At 48.3% G+C, this 21,125-nt stretch overlaps 3 protein-coding genes and 1 long non-coding RNA gene across 7 annotated transcripts in view; 1 reads left to right on the top strand and 3 right to left on the bottom strand.

Annotated features, from left to right (window-relative positions):
• Positions 1 to 10,055, bottom strand: part of SLC20A2 (solute carrier family 20 member 2) — a 56,139-nt gene extending 46,084 nt beyond the window's left edge. For 3 of the 4 annotated variants that reach the window (XM_068681529.1, XM_068681528.1, XM_068681522.1), the window contains exon 1: positions 9,880 to 10,055. The gene's annotated coding sequence lies outside the window, so the exon portion shown is untranslated. Of the gene's footprint in view, positions 1 to 7,524; positions 7,986 to 9,879 lie in introns of those variants that run through there. The other variant, XM_068681527.1, reaches the window with a different exon arrangement.
• A 201-nt stretch (positions 10,056 to 10,256) lies between these two features.
• On the bottom strand, positions 10,257 to 12,657 carry SMIM19 (small integral membrane protein 19). The gene is made up of 3 exons (XM_068681542.1): positions 12,440 to 12,657; positions 12,200 to 12,324; positions 10,257 to 11,149 (listed from the first exon to the last, which is right to left on the bottom strand). Exons 1-3 carry the CDS (start codon positions 12,613 to 12,615, stop codon positions 11,079 to 11,081), a joined length of 372 nt encoding a protein of 123 aa, XP_068537643.1. The 5' UTR covers positions 12,616 to 12,657; the 3' UTR covers positions 10,257 to 11,078.
• A 5,115-nt stretch (positions 12,658 to 17,772) lies between these two features.
• On the top strand, positions 17,773 to 19,169 carry LOC137856294 (uncharacterized). The gene is made up of 3 exons (XR_011096338.1): positions 17,773 to 17,972; positions 18,103 to 18,265; positions 19,155 to 19,169. It is a non-coding gene; the product is annotated as an uncharacterized lncRNA (long non-coding RNA).
• A 42-nt stretch (positions 19,170 to 19,211) lies between these two features.
• Positions 19,212 to 20,973, bottom strand: POMK (protein O-mannose kinase). Its single transcript, XM_068681541.1, has 2 exons — positions 20,687 to 20,973; positions 19,212 to 20,139 (listed from the first exon to the last, which is right to left on the bottom strand). The coding sequence occupies exons 1-2, from the start codon at positions 20,963 to 20,965 to the stop codon at positions 19,366 to 19,368; spliced, it is 1,053 nt and encodes a 350-aa protein (XP_068537642.1). The 5' UTR covers positions 20,966 to 20,973; the 3' UTR covers positions 19,212 to 19,365.
• Positions 20,974 to 21,125: the final 152 nt, after the last annotated feature.

Raw genomic sequence — 21,125 nt, forward strand, 5'->3', positions numbered from 1 at the left:
TTGAACTCGTCTGCAGCAGCCAGCTCCATTGCAGGAAGCTGCTGACCCACCTACTGACCTACCTGTACCGAGAACAGCGCCAGTTATCTTTACAAAGGACCTGTTTGCACAAATAAGCAGAGGTCTAGCCCACAGGTGAGATGAAAAGTGAGGATGCCAGCCTCTTTTTTCGTTTCCCCAGTGCTCCCAAAGCCATACAACATCCACAGGACATGTGCATTTTCACACACTTTGCAGCTAGCGGAGGAGGCGCTTCCTCTGCATTGCAGCACTCTCACTACAAGGCGATCGAGGCCTAAGCTATTTTCAGCCTTTGTCCCCAAAATCACATCCTCAAGCTGCAGGGTGGGGTGGAGGGGGCTTCCCCACCTACCTATTTCCTTGGCATAATGGGGGAATAATGCTTCATTTCAACAGACCTTCTGTCGCCCAGAGCCTGGGATCAAGAGGGCCCAAAGCCAAGAGCAGCGCTGCTGGGTGCCTAACGACAAAACAGCCGCGGCATGGCTCAGGGGCAGCACGGCCACATGGCTGGCCTGCACCCAGGGTGAGCAGCCCAAGACCTCTGCCTGCCTCGGGATCTTACCTGAGCACTGACCAAGGGGTGCAGGAGAAAGAAGCAGGCAGCAAAGCCAGGCTGCGAGCCAGCTCCCTGTGAGACAGAAGCCATTTTATCCCTCCCTGTTAGGGTTAAGGCCGTCTCTAAGTAAGTACAAGCACCAAAATCTCCTCCAAGCAGAGGCAGAGCAGAGCCCACCCCTTATCAGCTCCCATCTCAAATACTCAGAATTCCACCTCCCATCCGAAATCCTCCTTCCTTCTGCAGGAGCCCTTGAAGCAGCACTCTCTGTACACCGGCACACTTTGCTCGGAAGGACAGCGCTGCCCTGCGTCAACTCCTCTCCACGAAGCGAGGCTGCTGTCCTGCTAGCAAGGAGGGACAGCTGCAGGGACGGTCCTGCCCCTGCACCGAGAGGCTTGGCTGCGGTTCTTGCACATTACAGCAGAGAAGATAACGTAGCCTTGGACGGTCAAAGCGAGAAACCCTCTGCCAGCGCTCGGGGTGCTGCAGGAACAATAGCTGTTAAGTAACTGGGCAGCAGTGCATGCGCTGCGCAGGGATCGTATGTCGAAGCAAAATACGCGTTCCCTCATTTCTGACCTCTTCAAGAAGTCCTTTCCCTCAAAAGTGCTTACGAAGCAAACAGCTCTGAAAGCCCGTGCCTCGGTGACGACGGCTGCTGTCCCCAAACACGCTATTCCCTACTCAGAAAAGGCAGCCGCCGCAGGTTTAAGAGCTTAGAGGACAAAAGCAGAGGCAGCCACACGCGTCCTGTCAGCAGGACACCCAGAACATTCCCAGATAACCGGCCAATTATTTTCCACCCCAGTGATCCTCAGTTTTTTACCATAATGATCCCTGTATACAAGAAACAGAAACCATGATTTCACTGTTTCGTAATCGTCACAGCTCCGTATCATTTCTGAGCACCAGCAACGATCTGGCGACAATTAATTCAATTAATTATCGGCATCCTCACTCATTTATCAGGTGTCTACACTCAGCATCTGCACAATAGAGATTACAAGACATCCCCGCTGCTCGCTGCTACGTGCAGAGAACTGCAGGAAAGGATTAATATTTGTAGCTGAACCTCCATGGCACAAAGATCTGACGGCGGCTGTCACCTGGACGCCTGAAACAACCAAGGAATTTTTCGGTTTTCTTTTGAAGAGACAACATTAGCGGCAGGCTGGGGCTTCTCACTTTGATCTTCAGAGCAGCCAACACCGGCAGGGGAATTTTGTAGCTCGATAACAAAACACAGAAACCTCCCGAGCTATTAATTCAATTACTATATTTTGGCAAGGAAGCTTTCCCCTTGTACCTTGGGGAACGTCTTTAGATAGAACAGCACATGCTTTAAAGGCACACACGCCTTGAGGATTTGGTGTAACTGTTCATGTACTTAATTTCCTTGAGGGGAGAAATATTCCACAACAACTTGCTTGCAGGACTGGTACTTTTCCTTGTTTCCCCAGGAAACACCACTTAAATAACCACGCCAACTTTCCAGTGCACAGTCACGTACGTTGCTAGGCCAATTTTAACCACGTCTGATGGAAAAGGACAGAGATTTCAGAGGTGCTCCTCTCCCGCAAAAGCCCTGTGCCACCAAAACTGAGGAAGCTGCCACAAAACCCACCTGCACTAGCTCAGGTGCTCACAGAGCTACCTTTTATCTACGGGGCAGTACAGTGATGCCTTAGGTGCTCATACTAGCTTCCTTTTCCACGGGCTGTGGCCAACGTGTTGGCAAGCAGTCCTCTGGGGCTTCCTTAAAGGCACTCAGTCAACAAGTGTCACCTTTCACCAAGGAGAAGCTGGAAAAGCAGATCTACGCTGCAGTATAGGCGGCCTCAGAGAGAGGAAAAAAAAAAAAAAAAAAAGCCTCTCAATCCTTTTCAAGAAAATCCTGCCCGGGCAGGACAGGTCAGGTTCTGGTCCTGCTGCCTGAGAGCTGTGCCTACCGTGATCGTGATCAGGACCAGATGCTTCGGAAGGTGGAGCAGCTCCCGGGAGTGAACAATGGTGCGATTCACCCAGAGGGGAAATTCCTTCCTGACCTCATCAATTAGCATGAAGGTTTATATCCCTAATTTATTTTTAATCCTATTTACCGCAACTCTGGCTATTGTCATCATATATATAAATGTCCAGGTCTGCTTGGGATCTGACTAAACTTTTGGCCTCAATAATACCATGTGGCATAATTGCACACGGTTTCAAATGTACTGATTTTCTATTTCATTTACCATCCCTTTGTTCTTGCACTGTGGGAACTGTTAACCACCTCTGCCCCTTCCTGGGGCTCCAGCTGGCTTGCAGCACAAAGCTACCCGTGCCACGCTGCTTTCTGGTAGAGAGTAGGAACATGATCTGAGGGCCTTTAAGCTGCAATTTAGCAACTTTCACACAGAATCACAGAATTTTCTAGGTTGGAAGAGACCTCAAGATCATCGAGTCCAACCTCTGACCTAAAACTAACAGTCCCCACTAAACCATATCCCTAAGCTCTACATCTAAACGTCTTTTGAAGACTTCCAGGGATGGTGACTCCACCACCTCCCTGGGCAGCCCGTTCCAATGCCTCACAACCCTTTCAGTAAAGAAGCTCTTCCTAACATCTAACCTAAAACTCCCCTGGCGTAACTTTAGCCCATTCCCCCTCGTCCTGTCACCAGACACATGGGAGAACAGGCCAACCCCCACCTCGCTACAGCCTCCTTTAATGTACTTATACAGAGCAATAAGGTCACCCCTGAGCCTCCTCTTCTCTAGGCTGAACAAGCCCAGCTCCTTCAGCCGCTCCTCGTAGGACTTGCTCTCCAGGCCCCTCACCAGCTTCGTCGCCCTTCTTTGGACCCGCTCAAGCACCTCGATGTCCTTCTTGTAGCGAGGGGCCCAAAACTGAACACAGTACTCGAGGTGCGGCCTCACCAGAGCCGAGTACAGGGGGACGATCACCTCCCTAGCCCTGCTGGTCACAGTGTTTCTGATACAAGCCAGGATGCCGTTGGCCTTCTTGGCCACCAGAGCACACTGCTGGCTCATATTCAGCCGACTGTCCACCATCACTCCCAGGTCCTTCTCTGCCTGGCAGCTCTCCAACCATTCCTCTCCCAGCCTGTAGTTCTGCTTGGGGTTATTGCGCCCCAGGTGCAGGACCCGGCACTTGGCCTTGTTGAACATCATGCAGTTGACCTCAGCCCATCGGTGCAGCTTATCCAGATCCTCCTGCAGAGCCTTCCTACCCTCGAGCAGATCGACACACGCACCTAGCTTGGTGTCATCTGCAAACTTACTGAGGGTGCACTCAATGCCGTCATCCAGATCATTGATGAAGATGTTAAAGAGGACCGGCCCCAGCACCGAGCCCTGGGGGTTAGCTAGTTAGCCAGCGAGATTTCTATAAGCAGGGTTTCTCAGATCTGCAGCTCCATCTGAATTTCACAAGCCCCTACCCGCTTACAAACTCCCCGTTTTGACTTTTTCCACCTAAGATCTGCCACCCTTAGAAGCAAACTGTTTCGCCCAGTGCTGTGCTCTCTGAACCCCCCTGAGATGTTGAGAAATTCAGTTCCCAAAGAACAGAGAAGCAGCACGCCATCCCGGGCTTCCCAAGGTCGAGCAGGAACTGGAGGAGTGATCAGCCTGGGTCACTCCTTAGGGACGAGCTGAGGATGCACTCATGGGGATTATATTGGGATTATTACGCCAAGTACTCACTACAGCCCCAGGGCCGTTAGTCACTGCCATTCCTGCTAACGCAACACTTGCAAGAGGCATCAAGGTATAAAGCCACACCTTCGCTCAACAGAAGTTTGGTGAAAACAAAAATGATAGCAACACGTACAAGCAGCAGAGGGAGAGGAGAGAATGTTAAAGCAGCCTCGAGGTTGTGGCCCCCCAAAACACAGTCCTCCTCTCAGTAGTGTGGGCTTTTTCCTCTCCCAGCTCCTGGAGCTAGAACTTCGGGTGCCTGACCACATGTTGCTAACCCCTAAGTCCTCAGGAGAGAAAGAGGAGGTCTGGATGATATCTCACAGGAGTATCTCACAGCCCTCCGAAGAGATGAAAGAGTTTTTATGGCACCTCTGAGAAACACCACACTGTTTTACCACAAGTGTTTTGATTATGGGTTTGGAACTGGCGAATTAGGGCTGGAGGATAGTTCTTTGCCTCAAACAAAAAGCAAATTACACCTTTTCATCCCTCTTTAGCGGGATCTTCAGGCAAGGAACCGGTCAGGAGGAAACTCCTGTCCCAGCCTTAACGTGAGGTCTGTAAGCAGATGGAGCTCTTTAATGATCAAAACACTGCTAACAGCACCGGTACAGGCACCGTTTGGCAACCATCAGCTCATTGAATAAAGCCGCCCTGTGCAGCTTTTTCCTCTCTACAGGTCTACCATTTACTGACAGGAGCCAACGAAATCACAGGCCCCACAGCAGCAGCTAAATTGCTCCGTTGCACACCCTCAGTGACTCCCCCGTGATGTTTAACAGGCACACAGCAGTGCTAGACTCTGCTCCCGAGCGCTGATCTTAATACTTCCTTTCTAGAGTGAATGCCTTCCCGTTCTTCCAGCTCACATCTGTAAAGGCTGAGCTGAGTACTTCCACGATGCTCTTAGGCAACCCACTCAAGCTGCAGTCCAAGCCACAAGTTTCAGAGCACAGCCACACCGGCTTCTCCAGGACCTCTGATCAGCGGTTTGCACTTGGCATGTCAGGATTTGCTGAGGTTGGAAGAGAAGACAGTAATGACAGAGAACTATTCTCCCATCAGCACTGGCAAAAGCAATCTCAGAGGCCTGAAGTGCAATAAATACTTTTACTGCTTCGGGTCGTCACTGAGTTTCAAGCGAAAAAGGTGTGATACTTTCTGTTTGTCAGATACAAAAGCACAGTTTTGGTAAGGAAATCTTTTAATGGACTCAACAAAGGTATTTTTGGCTGCTGGAATTCTCAATCTGTTGCGCTAATAATAGCTTTAAATAAATGTGCAATACAAGCAGTACATACTTTGCCTACGAAAAAAAATCTGCTGGCCACTTACAGATCATGTGAACTCAGTTATTCAGCTGTGCTACAAACACCAGTTATTCCAAGCCTTATCTGACCGTAGATTTGGATCTAGGTAGCGATGGCTCTGCCACACACCAAGCACAAGGCAAGCCACAGTTCATCACCAAAGGGAGGGAAAGTTCCTATAAACAACGGTTGCTGTCATTTAATGAGATGATCACGAAGAAGAGATAAGACTGGAAAAGCCTGAGCCTCTGCCTCCACCCTCCCAACTCCCCTGTGCAAAGAAAAAGCGAGTCTTTTTCCTCTGCTATCACTCCGCCCTTTCTCTGATGTTACAGTATAAAGAAATCGGATGCCTTCGACTATTGCTCTCTGACGCCCACCAGCCAAAGCTCTGGATGACCAATTTCTCCCTTTCTTCCTTCCAGCTCTGCAGCAGTCAGCAGAAGGGTTCCCCGAGCTGCATTTTTACAGCTGGGGTCACCACCGAAGTTGGTTGTGACACTGCTCACGGGAGCGCGGTCTGAGCAGCAGTAAAACGGAGCGGCTGAAATGCAGCGGGCACTCCGCGCCAGGTCAGGTTCGCAGCAGCTGTGCTATTCACAGAAAGACATCTGAGAGAAGCGCCATAAATAACGAGATCACATGGAGGCTCCCGTTGCACAACCAACAGCCATCTTTCCTACCCAGGAATTTATGCTTCACACCCTACGCCGTCAGTCAAAAGCACGTTACAAGCTGTGTTTTCGGGATGATCCGGAGGATATTTCGGAAAGTGATACAGCCCTCCTGCTGCTGGCCGAGTCTTTTCAAAATACTCTTTCTCTTCTGTTATAAAAACAACAAATGTTTCTGTAATCTTGTCCTAACCGGGGTCTCTCTCAGCAGCAAGCGATAGATCCAGCAGTGCCTTTTACACATCATAGGTATCTAAAACCAGATACAGCATGTGCGAGTCTGACAGCCTGATGGAAACCGAAGGGAACTACTTTGAAGAAGTTTTCATTCATGCATACACACGGACAGCGTTTCCTCTGACTCCACTTTCAGCAAATCCCGAATTTGAGCAGCCCCTCTGAGGATTTTCAATCCAAGTTACAGTTAGATTAAAATTAAACCCCGTTCTCCACAAACATCTCATTCCTAGGCCCCTGTGAGGGGAGAATCTCTTTTCAAAGTGTCTAGTTATAACTCAGAATAAAAGCATATAGCTATTGTATAAAATGAGCTCAGTTTTTTTTCCCCCTCTTTTTGGAGTTCTGCCACAAATTGCTTTCGAGGGCTTGGTTCAGAAATTCCAAATTCAGTTTGTTTTTTCTTATTGAGCACTTTTAGCAATTCTGTTAATCTTGGAGTTCGGGTTTATTTTTATTAAAGTAACGCCCAGAGTTTAGGTATTCCATAAAAAGATCAGGAATTATTTTTATTAAAGTAACGCCCAAAGCTGGACATTCCTTGCAAAAAAAAATATCAGGCAAAGCACTTCCATTCTTAAAACGGTTCGTCGCCCTTTCCATGTAAACACAGAATTCATGGAGATGACCGAGCACTGACATGTTTTACTGATGTTTTTCTGATTGTTTCAGAGTTGGAAAAAAAGATTATTCAGGCAAGTCAAGCCTTTTGCTCTTAGCAGGACTGCTTCTTCTCCCTTACCTTCTGTTGCAGAAAAAGCAGCACCGATTTCCACTCCCCAGCATCAGGTTTCTCACTGGACATTTGCACCAGCTCTGGGGTGTTGTGCCAGTGGTGACAACGCTCCGCCAGTATCTCTGGTCACATTCAGCATCTGTCCCTTAGCCAAAAAGGAGTCCCACTGCCTTTGGTGAGACCAGTTTTGGATGGAGCTTGGTAGGCTCCAAGAAGCTTGCTCCTCATCCGTCAATTCATGCCACAACAGAAACGGGGCTGCGAAGTAAAGGATCTTACCTCCATTCTCATGGGCCTGAGGCACGGAAACCTTCTGCTCTGCGGCGGCGGCCCTGTCTCGAGGACAAGATCAAGTGCTGCGTTTTTGTTTGCGTGGCCGTGTTAATAAACTAGGTCACATCACCCGGGTTCCTCACCGTGACTAAAACACAGCTCAAGCATTTGGAGGAAAGAGGGAATGCTTTTTGATCCCTGCTTCCGATTCTGAGTTAAGCACTTGTGACTGAAGAGTGCACTCTGTCAGCAAGCCTCCTCCAAGCACTTGTTGTGCTCTTCGGGCATAACAGGCCAAAGACATCATAGCATTAATGACACGTTGTCCAGCAAGATGCTCCTTCCTCACTGCAGAAGGCACGTACTGACAATTTTCAACTTCTTTAATGTAGAAATTAGGGCTGGGGCAAAATCTTTTCACTTCCTCTGAAGGAGAGGTTGAGTGGCAACATACCCACCCTTCTCTCTGCAGCGTGTATAATTTCAGCTTGCCCAATAGTGGCGGCACTCCTGAGTTTGGGAGGACTTTAAAAGGAGTGATTATGCTCACGGAAGTAAGCTAACATGAATAAACTGCTCAAGCAACAGGGAAACATTCCAGAGCCCTGTGCTGTCACCAGGCTTTTGGCCAACGCTGCTTAATCATATATGCAAAACAAAATTACGGGAAGATTCATCACAGGTTTGAATATTCTCAATGAACAATTCTGCACTGTGCTGAAGAAGCTTCCCTGCAAACCATCCTCAGACAAGGGCACCGGGATCTCCTCCTGGTTTTCAGAGCTTCTGCTGCTGTCGGTAGGACAAGTGGTACAGCACGAGCTTCCTCTGCAGGACTCACAACCAGTCTGCCAGTTTCAGAAGAGAAGTTTGAGGGCATCCTCAGCAGCACCCGAGCACCACACTGCTGAAATTTCTAACTGCTAGGGCCAGGAGTTACCGCAGCAGCTGCTACAGGCTGTGCTCTCAACTGGTCCCGGCTGGCACAGGCCAGTTCCTACTATCCGGGCACATAACACAGACCGGATTGAAACTCGAAGTGTTTGTGGCATGGTGGAAGGTATTTCAGTACAAAGCCCACAGGTTGCAGAGTCTGCAATGTCTTCAGCCTTAAACACAGCTGCGCTCATCATTTATACAAACCTAAGACCCTCTTGAGCCTTGTCATTGGATTTACGAAGCTCTATCTGAAAAGCTTTGATCCTCTTCGCAACACTGAGTGCAAAACCTCGCCAGCCGCATTTCAGCGAGGAGCACAGAGCTGACTCTTCCACCACTTAACAGAAGACTATAATTTTCACATAAGATTACAGAGTCATGGTTGTAACTCTGCTTGAAGACTGCCTTTACAAAGATCTGACTGTTCAGCAGCTCCCACGGGAGCAACAAAGCGGTCAGATTCTCAAGAACATCCGAGATTTACCTGACAGCTACTTGCTAATGCTTTTTTACGCTACCTTACAGATGCTAAGTTTTAACTGATCTGAAAGCCCTCCCTCACATGCCTTGTGCAATCAGACACCATTAAATCTACATATTGTAATAGCTTTTTTAAGAGTATTGGGTAAGCTAGAAATATTTGCCTCTGTACAGCGTTCTTGAGAATAAACACGACTAAATATAACTTTAGCACAGTTTTTTTTAGAGGTCATAAGCTTTCCCCATCCAAGATATCTAATAATTGAGAATAAGCAAAGACTGAGATATGTTCTTGTGTACGCCCCCAAGCCTGGCTACCGTAAATTGGCACATACAAAAACCTATTGTCTCTGTGCTGCCTGCAACCTTGTGAACTAACAGGTAAACGTCAGCGCAGACATCTCTGAGGTAAAATACGAAAAGTTACGCCCTGGCTGCACCTTCTGCCCCACGTGTACTGTAAAACTGGAAGGTAACACCATCAGTAGGACAGGGTGCAGAGCTGCTGGGACCGAACTACAATAGATGCACTGCACAGGACCACAGAATGGGTTGGGTTGGGAGGAGCCTTAAAGATCATGTAGTGCCACCCCCCTGCCATGGGCAGGGACCCCCCCAGGCCAGGCTGCCCAAAGCCCCATCCAGCCTGGCGTTGGGCACCTCCAGGGATGGGGCACCCCCAGCTTCTCTGGGCAGCCCGTGCCAGCGCCTCACCACCCTCTGAGTGAAAAATTCCTTCATTATGCCTCATCTAAACACACACACACACACACGGACGGCCGGGCGGACCTCCAGCCTCGAGCAGCCTCGGCTGAGCCCCGGCCGCCCGAAATCCTCGCCATCCCCCCCCCCCTCCCCGCGCTTTTCTCCTCAGGCGGCCCCTTCCCGCCTCGCCGCCGAGGGGAGGGGAGGGAGGGGCTTGGGCGGGGCGGCCCCACTCACCGCGCGGCGGGCGCCCTCCGAGCAGCAGCAGCAGCAGCAGCAGCAGCAGCAGCAGCGGCAGCACCGCCAGCACCAGCAGCAGCAGCAGCAGCACCAGCAGCAGCCGGCGCGGCCCGGAGGCGGAAGCCGCCTCAGGAAGTGAGGTTGTTGCGCTGAGGGGAGGGCACCGTTTCCGGGGAGGGGGCGCGGAGGGATGAGCCCTGCCGCGGGTAGGGGGACGCCGGCTGCTCCCCTGCCCCCCCGGGGCCGCCATTTGGCGAGGGGAGCTGCAGGGTCTGAGGGAGAAATGGGCTTTATTCCGCCGTGCGGCGCTCGCCCCCAGCCCGTTCCCGTAGCGCGTAGGAGCGACAGCACGAGACAGACGCCCCTCGGAGGGGTTTTCGTGGTTAAGAGGCTTTTATTAAAAAGTCGTTTCTTTAAGTTAACCGATTTCATGATTTACATGAGGGGGGAGATAACGAAACAGGGCGCGATGTCACTTCTCAATAAACCCTGTGCTTTTTGGTAGTGTTTTCATTCACACCTTTATAAACAATCCTACTCTTTAAACCAATTTGACCAAATTCACTTAACTGCCATTGCTGTGGCATTACAGTATTTGCTGCAGTGTCTTCTAGACCTGCGTCTCACCGCGTACTGCTCAGTTCTGGGAATGTCTCAAAGACGGGCTCACAGTGCTACGCACAAACCAACGCGGAGATCACAACCTGCTCCACGGCCAGCACTGCTGCTGCTGATCAAAGCTCTCTGCCCTCGTTAGGTGGTAAGGCCACAGCATCTTCACTCACATTTACTGAATGCGTTCAGCAAATTCAATGCATGATCAAGGAACCAAACAGTTTCCTGGTAGACAGGTCCTGCCTTACTTCCTCCTGGGTGCTGTTATCAGAGACGGCAGGAGCTGATTTCCAAGGTGCTGGCAGTAAACATCAACAAGATGGCACTTCTCTACCCTCAGGGGCTTCTCTGAGCAGGTCTGTCCTGTGTCTGCTACTTTCATGCCGAATATTTCAGTAGGCATTCAGTTCACTTCAGGGGGCTCAGAGAAAAGCTACCAAGAGCAAAGCTTTTAGGACCGCCCCTTTCCTTTTCCCCCTTGCCTTCAGCTGTGTATTGATTAAGAGGCATTGAAAATAGCTCCACACTGACTCATGTTATCAAGGCTGGAAATAAGTCCTGAATTCCTACAACTGTTGGTGTCACTCCACTGAGAGCTGTACACTTTCAGTCTGTTTTGGTGGCTGCTGCTGCTGCTGTTCGTACTTCCGTGCTGAAAAAAAGAAACACTGATCAGTGCAAATCACACTCATCAAATACGTGTACATACACTTATGTATGTGCATGAGTGCATATCATAAATTTATATAGATAACAAGCAATAAATTGATTTAAGATCCGACAAAGTAATTTTGCAGCTTTGGTACACAAGACCTGGTCTCGGTCACCACAAGGAACTTGTCCTTTAGCATGCGCCCTTTGAAGATCTGAGCAGTAGTGTGACAGCAATATTTCTGTACATTAATGGCCAAAAAAAAAAATCCATTCAGATCCTTTCATTAAAAAATAAAATTAAAGCCTCTGGTTTTCGAAGTACTACAACAGGCAGCCTGAACAACTCGTTAGTCACATAGCAGATCCGCGCTCATCTCCTCCACAGTATAGGAACCGCATACTAACATTTACTTCAGAAGTAATCGAGTTAGCAAGGCAGAGGAGGATCAAAGAGTTGTGTGTGGTGCAACATACAACAAACACCAACAAGCACTCATTCATCTGCAGGAAGTATGCCCTTTTTTTGTTTGCACAGAATGCAGTGGCCTGGTGTAAGACTCTTTCTGTTTAGAAGGCAGTTTCACCTCATTACATATTTCTTGCCCATTTTCCATCTAGGTGTGCATACCTGGCAGAGGTGAAGCACACACAGGTGTTTTTGTGAAGTAGGCCTGTGGAATACCAGACCCACAGCACTCTTTCCCATCTCCATCCTGACATCCAGCAAGATGGGAATGGCGGCACTTGGTGGTATGGTAAAATTCTCACTTATTTTCAGCATGTGAAGTTAAAATACTCTATTCCCCACACAGTGCTCAGCAGTTTTACAGTTATGTCCGCTTTTTGGCCACATTCACCTTAGGATTTTTTACTGTCAAGCCCAGCTGCGTTTTGACAACTGCTCCCCCGCTCTGTCCTCCCTCACACCTCAGCCCGGTGCCCTGTGCTCCCGCAGGACACCCGTGCAGGGGACGGGTGCCACCACTCGAGGACACGGGCTCGGGGCCACGCCACACGGGACCCACCCTTGGCCCTACAGCACCCTCACCGATGGAGTACATCTCCAGCTGCTGCCGCAGGCGGATCTTCTTCATGCTGTCGTAGAAGTTGGGCTCGGGCGGCGTCTCCGCGGCAGGCGGCAGCGTGAAGATGCGCAGGATCCTCCTCTTGTTCCTGCGGGGCAAGGCACGGTCACGCGTGGGGCCGCCACGCACTCCCTCCCTACCCCCCCTCCCCTTTTTTTCCCTTTTTTTTTTTTTTTTTTCCCTTTTTTTTTCTCCCCCCTCACCGCCGCGCGTAGACGAGGAGGGCGAGGCTGGCCAGCACCACCAGCAGGTACACGTTGGTGGCCTCGTTCCAGGCTTCGTGCACCGAGTAGTCGATGGCGCCGCTCTCGCCCAGCGCCGCTGAGGCGCCGCCACCGCCTCCCGCCCCCCCGGCCCCCGCCGCCACAGCCGCCGCCATGAGGGAGGCGGGCGGGGGGAGCCCGGCCGCTAGGGGCGGTGCGCGGGCGGTGCAAAATGACGTCGGGCCGCCATCTTGGGGGGGGGGGGGGGGGCGTGTGCTGCCTCATGGGGGTGTCGCCCCCCCTCCATGAACGGTCTTCGTCGAGTGCTTGCACTTCTCTCATAGCTTGGGTTGCCAAAGTGCCATAGCGCTTTTCAGATTTTTTTATTGATTTATTTATTATTCTCCCTGCCAAAGTGGGAGCTGCTGGCTGTGCGGCTGCTGGAGAAAGAGAGCTTACTCTGCTCTATACGTGCCTAATGCCAAGAAGGCACAACTACCTGATTACGCTTTGGCAAAAAAACGGGAGCAGACAGACCGTTTTGGTGCAGAAATTTGAAAAGTCACCTGAAGCGCTTACTGAGATACGGATTAACTAGGCAGGCAGAGGATGTCCTAACACTCGCACACACTCATTTTCTTTGTGCTGCTTCATGTGGCACCTCTGAGCCATATTCGGCTAAGTGTGCTGTCCCTTCTCTGCGCTGCTTCATATCTATCTCTGGTCCTGATACTTCCTTTCACCATATCTTCAGATACCACAACTATTTTGGTTTTGACATAAGTACTTTTGAGGGCATGATGGCACCTATCCTATTTCAAACGTTCAGGATGAGTCCGCTTTGTGCCCAGGAACTACCTCTGGTCCCATACGGCTTGGAGGAGGGGATATAGACACCTCACCAGGATGGGATCTGCTATACCAAAGTCTCACCGGGTGGGGAGAACTTCGTCCTTTGGGTACCTGCTTTCTGAATGCAAGACGTGCCAAGTCACCCAGCTTCTGTGCTATGAGACAGATTGATACCAAGGGGCTCCAGGTCAGGATGTAAAGGGATAGGAGATGAGAACATCCAAAAATAAAAGGCTAAGTCACTGTTATCATGAGAAAAGTTTCTTGCCCCCCATGGAGTGGGAAAGGAGAGCTGAAGAACATCAATTAGACATAATTCTAGGTCATTAAATGGGGATGGCACCCGCGCACAGAACTGTGGAAACCACTAAGAAAAGGAGCCTTTAGTTACGAAATATGACTCAAAACAGTAAACTAAGCCCGATTTCACAGGGATTTTAAGCGGTTTCTCACAAAGCTGAGGTTCTTTGTTCATTTTTTTTAGTATGTTTAACTTTTTGGTTCACAGGCCTGGCAAAGTGCAAAGAAATAGCATGGATCTTCTTTATGTTTCACCACTACCTGTACACCTCACTTCCAATCAGGCTTCCTTGTACTGGGTGTAGAGAAGGTACATTTAAGCTCTATTTTAAGGTGCTGTTCGTGTTAATCCTGCAGCTTCACCCTGGACACCCCAGGACTCAGCACCCAGGTTCCTTCTTGATGAAACCAAGGCCTGTATCCACAAAACATCACTTCAACTCTCAGGGTTTTCCTCCAGCACATAGGAGCAGACTCTGGGTCACTCAGCAGGTGCTTGCTAGGTGCTTGCTTTCTTTGAGTTAATTAAACGCTCAACTTAAAGCTCAGATAATCCACCCACCCCTAACCTAGAAGAGAGACAGAGAGACTTTCTTCCCCCACATATCCCTCTGAAGTTAGCAAATGTTAAGCCGTGGGTAGGACGGGGTTAGGTTGTGTAGGACGGGGTTAGGTTGTGGAACACAATGTTTGCTGCTGTGGTGAGTATAACAGCTTTGCAAACTTGAGAGCAAGGAGTGATCTCTCACTTGCTGGCCTTCTGCAATAGGATTTTTGGGTGTATAGGCCTTCAGTATGACTTTCTTTAGGAATCTGGCTCAAAATCCAAAGCTGGTAGACTCCAAAGCTAGGTTAGCTTGCCTTGGTACGTTGTCCTTTCCTTTTGTAGCCTGGGCTTTTCTTTTAGACTTAGATTCCTGAGCACCTTCGGAAATTGGAGCATAAGCTGCTGTCGAATTTGGTCAGAGCAAAGTCAGGTCTTGTAGTTGTAGTCGTGTTCCAGATGTGACCTGTCCTTGTAGATTATGTAGTTTATTTGTAGTTTGGATGAGGTGGGATGGAATAGCCAATCCTGGGGTATGCTGCTAATACAAGAGGAGGACATTAGTTGTTTTCTGTTTCTTATTCTAAAGCTTTTAGAGAGCAGACTGTAATTTTTGCTATGCCTGTGTAGCCTTTGGCCTCCAGCATCCTGGCCTGTGATCAAAGCATGTCGGCACCAAACAAATAATAATAATAATAATAATAATAATAATAATAATAATAATAAATGGCATGTCACAAGCTGTTCTGACAAAATTTAGCCAGTGGGGACCTAAGCTCAGCGGCTTGGTTATTAGCATTGCACAGTACCAAATATACCTTTCAGCTATAGTGAAACTATACAATCTCTCACAGAAACCAGCTCTCAGGGGAAAAAAAAAAATGGATAGCTGCATGATTTAATTTTTTTTAAATCCCTGCTTTTTCAAAAGTGGGAACTTTGATCATTCCATGGAGAAATCTATCCCATAGAAACACTGAGAGAATTGCTGAAAAATCTTCCAACTCTACAGGGAAAGAATTCACTTTCTGAAAGTCCTTAGCATTTACCAACTACTATAGATTTGACTGAAAGCTGCTGAACATTTGACAGCTTTGAAAATCCAGTTACTTCCTATACAAAATGTGGATGCTGGAAACAGAAAGCTTTCTTTTCAAAATTATGGCCAAGGAATCTGAGTGTGTCTGTATATAAAAAATATATAATTTTTAATGGATTTTGAGTTACCCTGGGCTAAACAGAATCAGAAATTGCTGAGACATAAATATCATTGTAATGTAAATATATTCACCATTTAATCCTGATAAATACTGGATTATAGACTTCAGAACACAGACTGGCAATTATTGGAAATCATGTGGTCATCTCAAGTATACAGTATTTCAATTAAAATAAAACCATAAAATCCTTTTTCTTTTTAAAAAGTACCGTCTACCATATAATTTATTTGGTTGAACTCTACAAATATATGCATTATATCATGCTAGAAGAACTTGAGAACCACTTTTTTCTTGTTCCCAGGGTCTCTCAACTATTGGTAAGACATTACAGTCATAATGATAGAATCAGTTTACAGTTGCAAGTTCTGCCAAATATCTCACAATTATATTTTGTGAACAACACTGCCTCTGTTTCACAGAGATAATGATCTGATATTTTGTTTATGTGGCACCAAAGGAAAACATTGGTTTAGCATTGTGATAGAATTTCAAAAAGTTGGTGTGGTATTCTAAACTTCTGATACATTTAATAGTTACCACTGCATTAAATACAGAGTAGCAGAGTAGCATGGATTTTGAAAGTATCCCTCAAAAAAAAAAAAAAAAAAAGGCTTTGGTCAATTAAATAAAGATGTGCCCACTTCATGTCTTCAGCATGTACCCAGACCTCAATAGCAGCTGGTGTGGATCTACATACAATATTGTCTACATCTGATGGTGTTGAACATGCAGATGAGTTGCTGTAAAGGCTGCTCACCTGGATTTAGGATTATAGGACTGTTTTTAGGATGTGACCTGAAACTTGCGTCACACAAATTGAAACACACTACATCCAACTTCAGCTACCAAGGAGCCTGCTGCTAGCAAGCAGTTTGGAAAAACAAAATAAAACAAAACACACTCTACCTGACTCCTCTGCTGCTGGCACAGCAGTGCCCCATCTGGGAAGCCAGCAGGTTTCCAGCTGAGACCCAGGTGCTATTTCTTAAGTCAGGGAGACAGCTTCTGCTCTGGTTGTCTCTCCAGCTGGCTGGGCTGGGCAGGATGTGTTCTGGGGGTGGAAGAGGGGGCATTGCCCACCAGACATAAAACAGCTGCTTGTACTGAGGCAGAAAAGCCCCCAGATGTTTGCCAAGGCTGTCACTGATGGTGAAAACTGGAACGGCCAGAAGAGAGAATTAGGCAGAGGGGAGGCAACTGCGCGTAGGGCTGTCCTGCTTCTTCTTCCCTTTCCACGAACCCTTGCCTAGACTCCAGTTAAGGGAAAAGGAGCTGGAAACGAGGGAAGAACGGGGTTTGTGATATCTTGAGATAGTGGAAGGGGTTCAATGGGAAGAAGAGAAAGCAGAAGAGCCTGCAAACTCCTCTGATTTTACTGAAAGGGTAGAAGGAGGTGACACTCAACCTCGGTTGAGGTTGGACCAGGCTGTGATTAAAAAGGATGGTAATTTACGCAAGAAGGGGAGGTGGCCCCTTCATGTGGGGTGGCTCTTCTGACAGCCCTTACATCTGCCTTGGTACTACAGGCTTGAAAATGCAAACACAATGCCTTCTTTCAGGGGAATATTGAAATATGCTAGCAAAGGGCTGGCTCCAAGGCCAGATCCTGGCTATCTTTGGGCATGAGAGACTGCAGCCGCTAACTCGAGCTAAGCTGACCTTCGTGCTGCCATCTAGTGTTCCCCTGTAGACAGAAACGACATCCCTGAAACAAAATCCTGAAGTTTCATAACGCTGTGTTCAGAAAAATGTAATTTATTCTTGCTGAAGTACAACACACAAGCTGAGCAGGAGGGAATGGGGAAGAGATGTGGAGGACCCAATGCTAAGGGTGAATGTTTAGAGCAACATCATTTTTTTTAAATTGTAACTATTTCACCCTGGCAAGGGGTTATCTTACCTTATCTCCAAGGCAAGATAATTGTTCAGAACGAGAATTTGTTACCATTTATTGTTCACTCTGGGAAATTAATAAGGCTGCTTGCGAGGCGCAACAGAAGAGCAAGAATCCAAGCAGAAGCTTAACTGAGAGACCAGCATAAGAAGCCTGGCAGGTTCTTCTTGTCTGGCCTTGCAACTGCCATAAAAGACAGACAGCATATTTACTTCCCAGCCATCAGGTGCCGATTTTTCTTTCAAGTACACATAATGGCTTACAAGAGGTAACGATGCTTCTGGGGACATGCAAAGGATCTGACCCTTTTCCCTTCAAAGTTTGATCCCTGGCTTCGAGGACCTGTAATAGGATGCTTTTCCAATTGTTGCACATCCTGGCTTCATGCTGGAACTGTAGAAATCTGATTAACCCTATTAATAACTCACGGGATGGATGATATAATTACAGCAGAGACAGCATTCTTTTCTCCTCATTTTTTTTAAGGTGTTTTGAGTCAAAGTCCAACACAAACATGAAGCATCCAAAGTTTTTGGAGATTGCAACTTCTGAGCTGTGATTCCTGACAACTGGAGCAGGAAAACCACCAGGAAGAGGTCTGCTGGCTAGGACTGCACAGCTGGAAAATGGCAAAATCAGCTAATTTAAGAAAATAGACTGCCCACTGGGAAAGGAAAGCCACAATGCCTTTGAAGGACTCCTGCTGGCATTATTTGGCATCAGGTATGAGTTTTGTAATTTGCAGGGCAGTTTCCCTATTTACAGTAAAATTGTGGTAGCAGTATAACACATGCATTTGAACACAATGTATAAAAACTGTTTTCCCTGGGCAGTTACAACTTTGCTTGTTTAGATGAAGAGGAATATCAGCATGGCAAGGAACGGAAACAAACTCCTCGGCAGAAAGGACAGTGTACTTCTCTGCTTACAAATCACCTCTCAAGTTGACAACAGGAAAGTTGTCTCAGGCCCTAACATCTTTCAGAGACCTTGTCCACAGAACAGAAAGTCCTCAGGTGTGTAATGGTAATTCTCCTTTTGTTTTGTTTTGTTTTGTTGTGTTTTGTTTGTTTGTTTTTTCACCAAGAGAACAGCTAAATCCCAGTCCCACCAAACAGGGCCTACTGCTGGATTAAGGCAGCATGATTCTCCTTCTCCAGCTGTTGGTACCAGGCTGTAACATCCATACTAGTACCAGAAGCTTTCTCCTAAACTCACTGAACAAAACAAACAAACAAAACCTAGCCTTTTTTTTTTTTTCTGCTGAACAGAGTTCAGATTAAAAAATTAATTAAAAAAGACCCAGAGACTCCCGTGTTACAGTTTTGTATCCAGAGGGCCTGGCTGAGAACACTATGAGGGCAAATGCTTGAAAATCAGGGCAATGCATATTTAAGCAGTATCTGCGGGATCTGCATCATCTGCTTGCTTACAAAATAGTGACATGCCGTTTAGTGGGGCATAGGGCCCACGGAACAATCTCTCTAAGAGCAGCCTTATTCCCCATCCAGCAGGGAGGCCGGGCACAGTGGTTGGGAATCTGGCATCAGGGTTCACCAAAATCTGAAGTGAACTGAGGTACTCATTTTTGAGTGACCACTGCTTTTACTCCGTAGGGAAGTGAGTGAGGGCTTTGTGGATAAGACATGGGCCAAAGCCACTGGAATCAGCACAGATCTTGAGAGGGGCACGCCATGGTCTCTGCTCCCCAGTCCTGTGCCAATCAGTTTAACCTGGCCAGTATTTCTTTTTTAAAGAACTTTTTTTTTCTGTGAAAATGCTTTGTGTGTGTGTGTGTATTAAGAGTTTTCATGTAAATGTCACAAAAGAAAATTTCTGTTTCTTCAGAGACTAATTTTGCCCCATACTCATGAAACTTAATTTCTCTCCCTCCTCCTCTTCCAGTGATAGATCAAACATAAATGGAAAAGATCAAACATGTAAATGGAAAACTTGCATGGCTCCAGCATTGGGTGGATAACTTTTAATCAAAAGGTAAAAGTACAAAGTCTTTTTTTTTTTTTTAATCTTCTCAGTTTCCAGGACAGAGGTTTTGCCCTTCAGGCAAGCTAAATAAATAAGATCAACTTCAGTCTACCGTTTGTCTCATGCTTCATTATAACATTTCCCTAGTACCAGGCATGGCCACCTCCCGAATCAGCAGAGTTAAAACTTTCCTGTAGGTGTCTAAGATCTCTTGGGCAGAAGGCCTTTTGGCTGGGTCCTTCCTCTTACATGCTGCATGGATGTCAAACAAATGCAATCGCACAATGTCACTCCCTTCAACATGGCCCAAGAAAAAATTGGAGACATCTGGGATTTTCCAGATGTCTGTTTTCTCATCATAGGGAGGCATGAGGTCATCATCGAACGGCACATCCTCTCCATAGGGCCACCGCTGCTCGGGAGCTACAAACTCGCCCCGCAGCTCACGATGACCACACTTCACCAGCCTGCCACTGCTCTTGTTCACGAGAGGCAGAGCATCCAAATCATTCACCAGGACGTGAAAGTCACTTGTCAGGAGGTACTGAGAGAGCACCTTGTCCAGATCATTCGAATCACACATCACTAAGGTGCCCAGAGGGCTGCTGTGCAGGTAGCGAATGATGCTCACATAGTCTATGGCAAGCATCAGCCTGCGATGCCAGGTGTTCATGCCCTTGTATTTGGGGATGTGGAGAGTTTCATTCAAGCCCCTCAGGGAGCCTAGAGGATGGTACTCGGTGAGGATTGTGAACTGCTTCTCACAGTAGCCAAGCAGACGGACAACATGCCTGCTTTGTAGTGCTTTCAGCATCTTCAGTCCGTGGAGAAAGTCCTCCTTCAGCTCTATGTTGGTGAGCTGTGACAGAACCACTTTGTTTTCCTTCCACTCAGAAAGAAAGACCTGAGAACACAGAAGAGACAAGTAAGACATGCGGAGAGACTTCATACACCATCACCAGCTGCTGCTGGCCTGCTAGTGACTGCATGGTCACAACTACCAACTACAGTCACCGGCACAAGTCCTGCACTGATGCCCAACCATTACACCGTGAGCTTCAGCTCTAGGTTGGCTGTGTACCTGTTGCAGCAAGCCCTTCCTCACGTTGTAATTACAACACCTGATGGATGCACCATGATTTCCTGGGTTTTCTTCGGAATGGGCAAATGAATTAAATGATTGAGTGCTTTCATACGTGATTTCAAGGTGTGGTGGTCAGCCTTGCTCTGCCACAGCCACATCAGGCTCCGCGAGCACTGCGCCCATCCCCGCCGCGTGTCATTCGGTGCGAGTGAGGTACCTCTTGCCATAGGCCTCAGGATGTCTGCAGCAACTAGCTGCTGTGAGGGCAGTTATACAGCAGTATGGGCAGTAATTAGTGAAATTAGTTAACGGGGAAAGCCTTTGCTAGTTTACCCACAGGAGAGAAGAAAAGCGAGACCCAACTCACCTTTTTCACGGCTCCCTCCCCAACACACTTGAGCTTCCTGACTTCCCTATTGATGGCTTCGCAGGAGAGCCAGGGGGAACAATTTTTCACCGAACCCAGCCTGAAGTACCCGAAAGGGCAGAGGCTGGGCTCCGCTTCGGCACGGCCGGGCGAGCCGCGGAGCTCGCTGAGGTAGAGGTAGAGCAGGGCGTTCAGGAGCAGCACCAGCAGCACCAGCAGCGCCGCCGCCGCCTCACGGGGCGGCGACTCCCTTTTCGCCGAGTGCGGCTTCTTTTCCATGGCCGCGCCTCCTGCATCGGAGACCCAGAACCGACAGCCGGGGGCTCCCCGGGCCCGGCCGGGCTCCCCGTGCCGGCGGTGGCCGGGCGGGGAGCGGCGGTGGCGGTGGCGGAGCCGCCCCGGGGCGGAGCGGAGCGGAGCGGCGCAGGGCGGCCACAAA

The sequence above is a fragment of the Anas acuta genome, chromosome 4 (genome assembly GCF_963932015.1).
Source record: "Anas acuta chromosome 4, bAnaAcu1.1, whole genome shotgun sequence".
Lineage (NCBI taxonomy): Eukaryota > Metazoa > Chordata > Aves > Anseriformes > Anatidae > Anas > Anas acuta.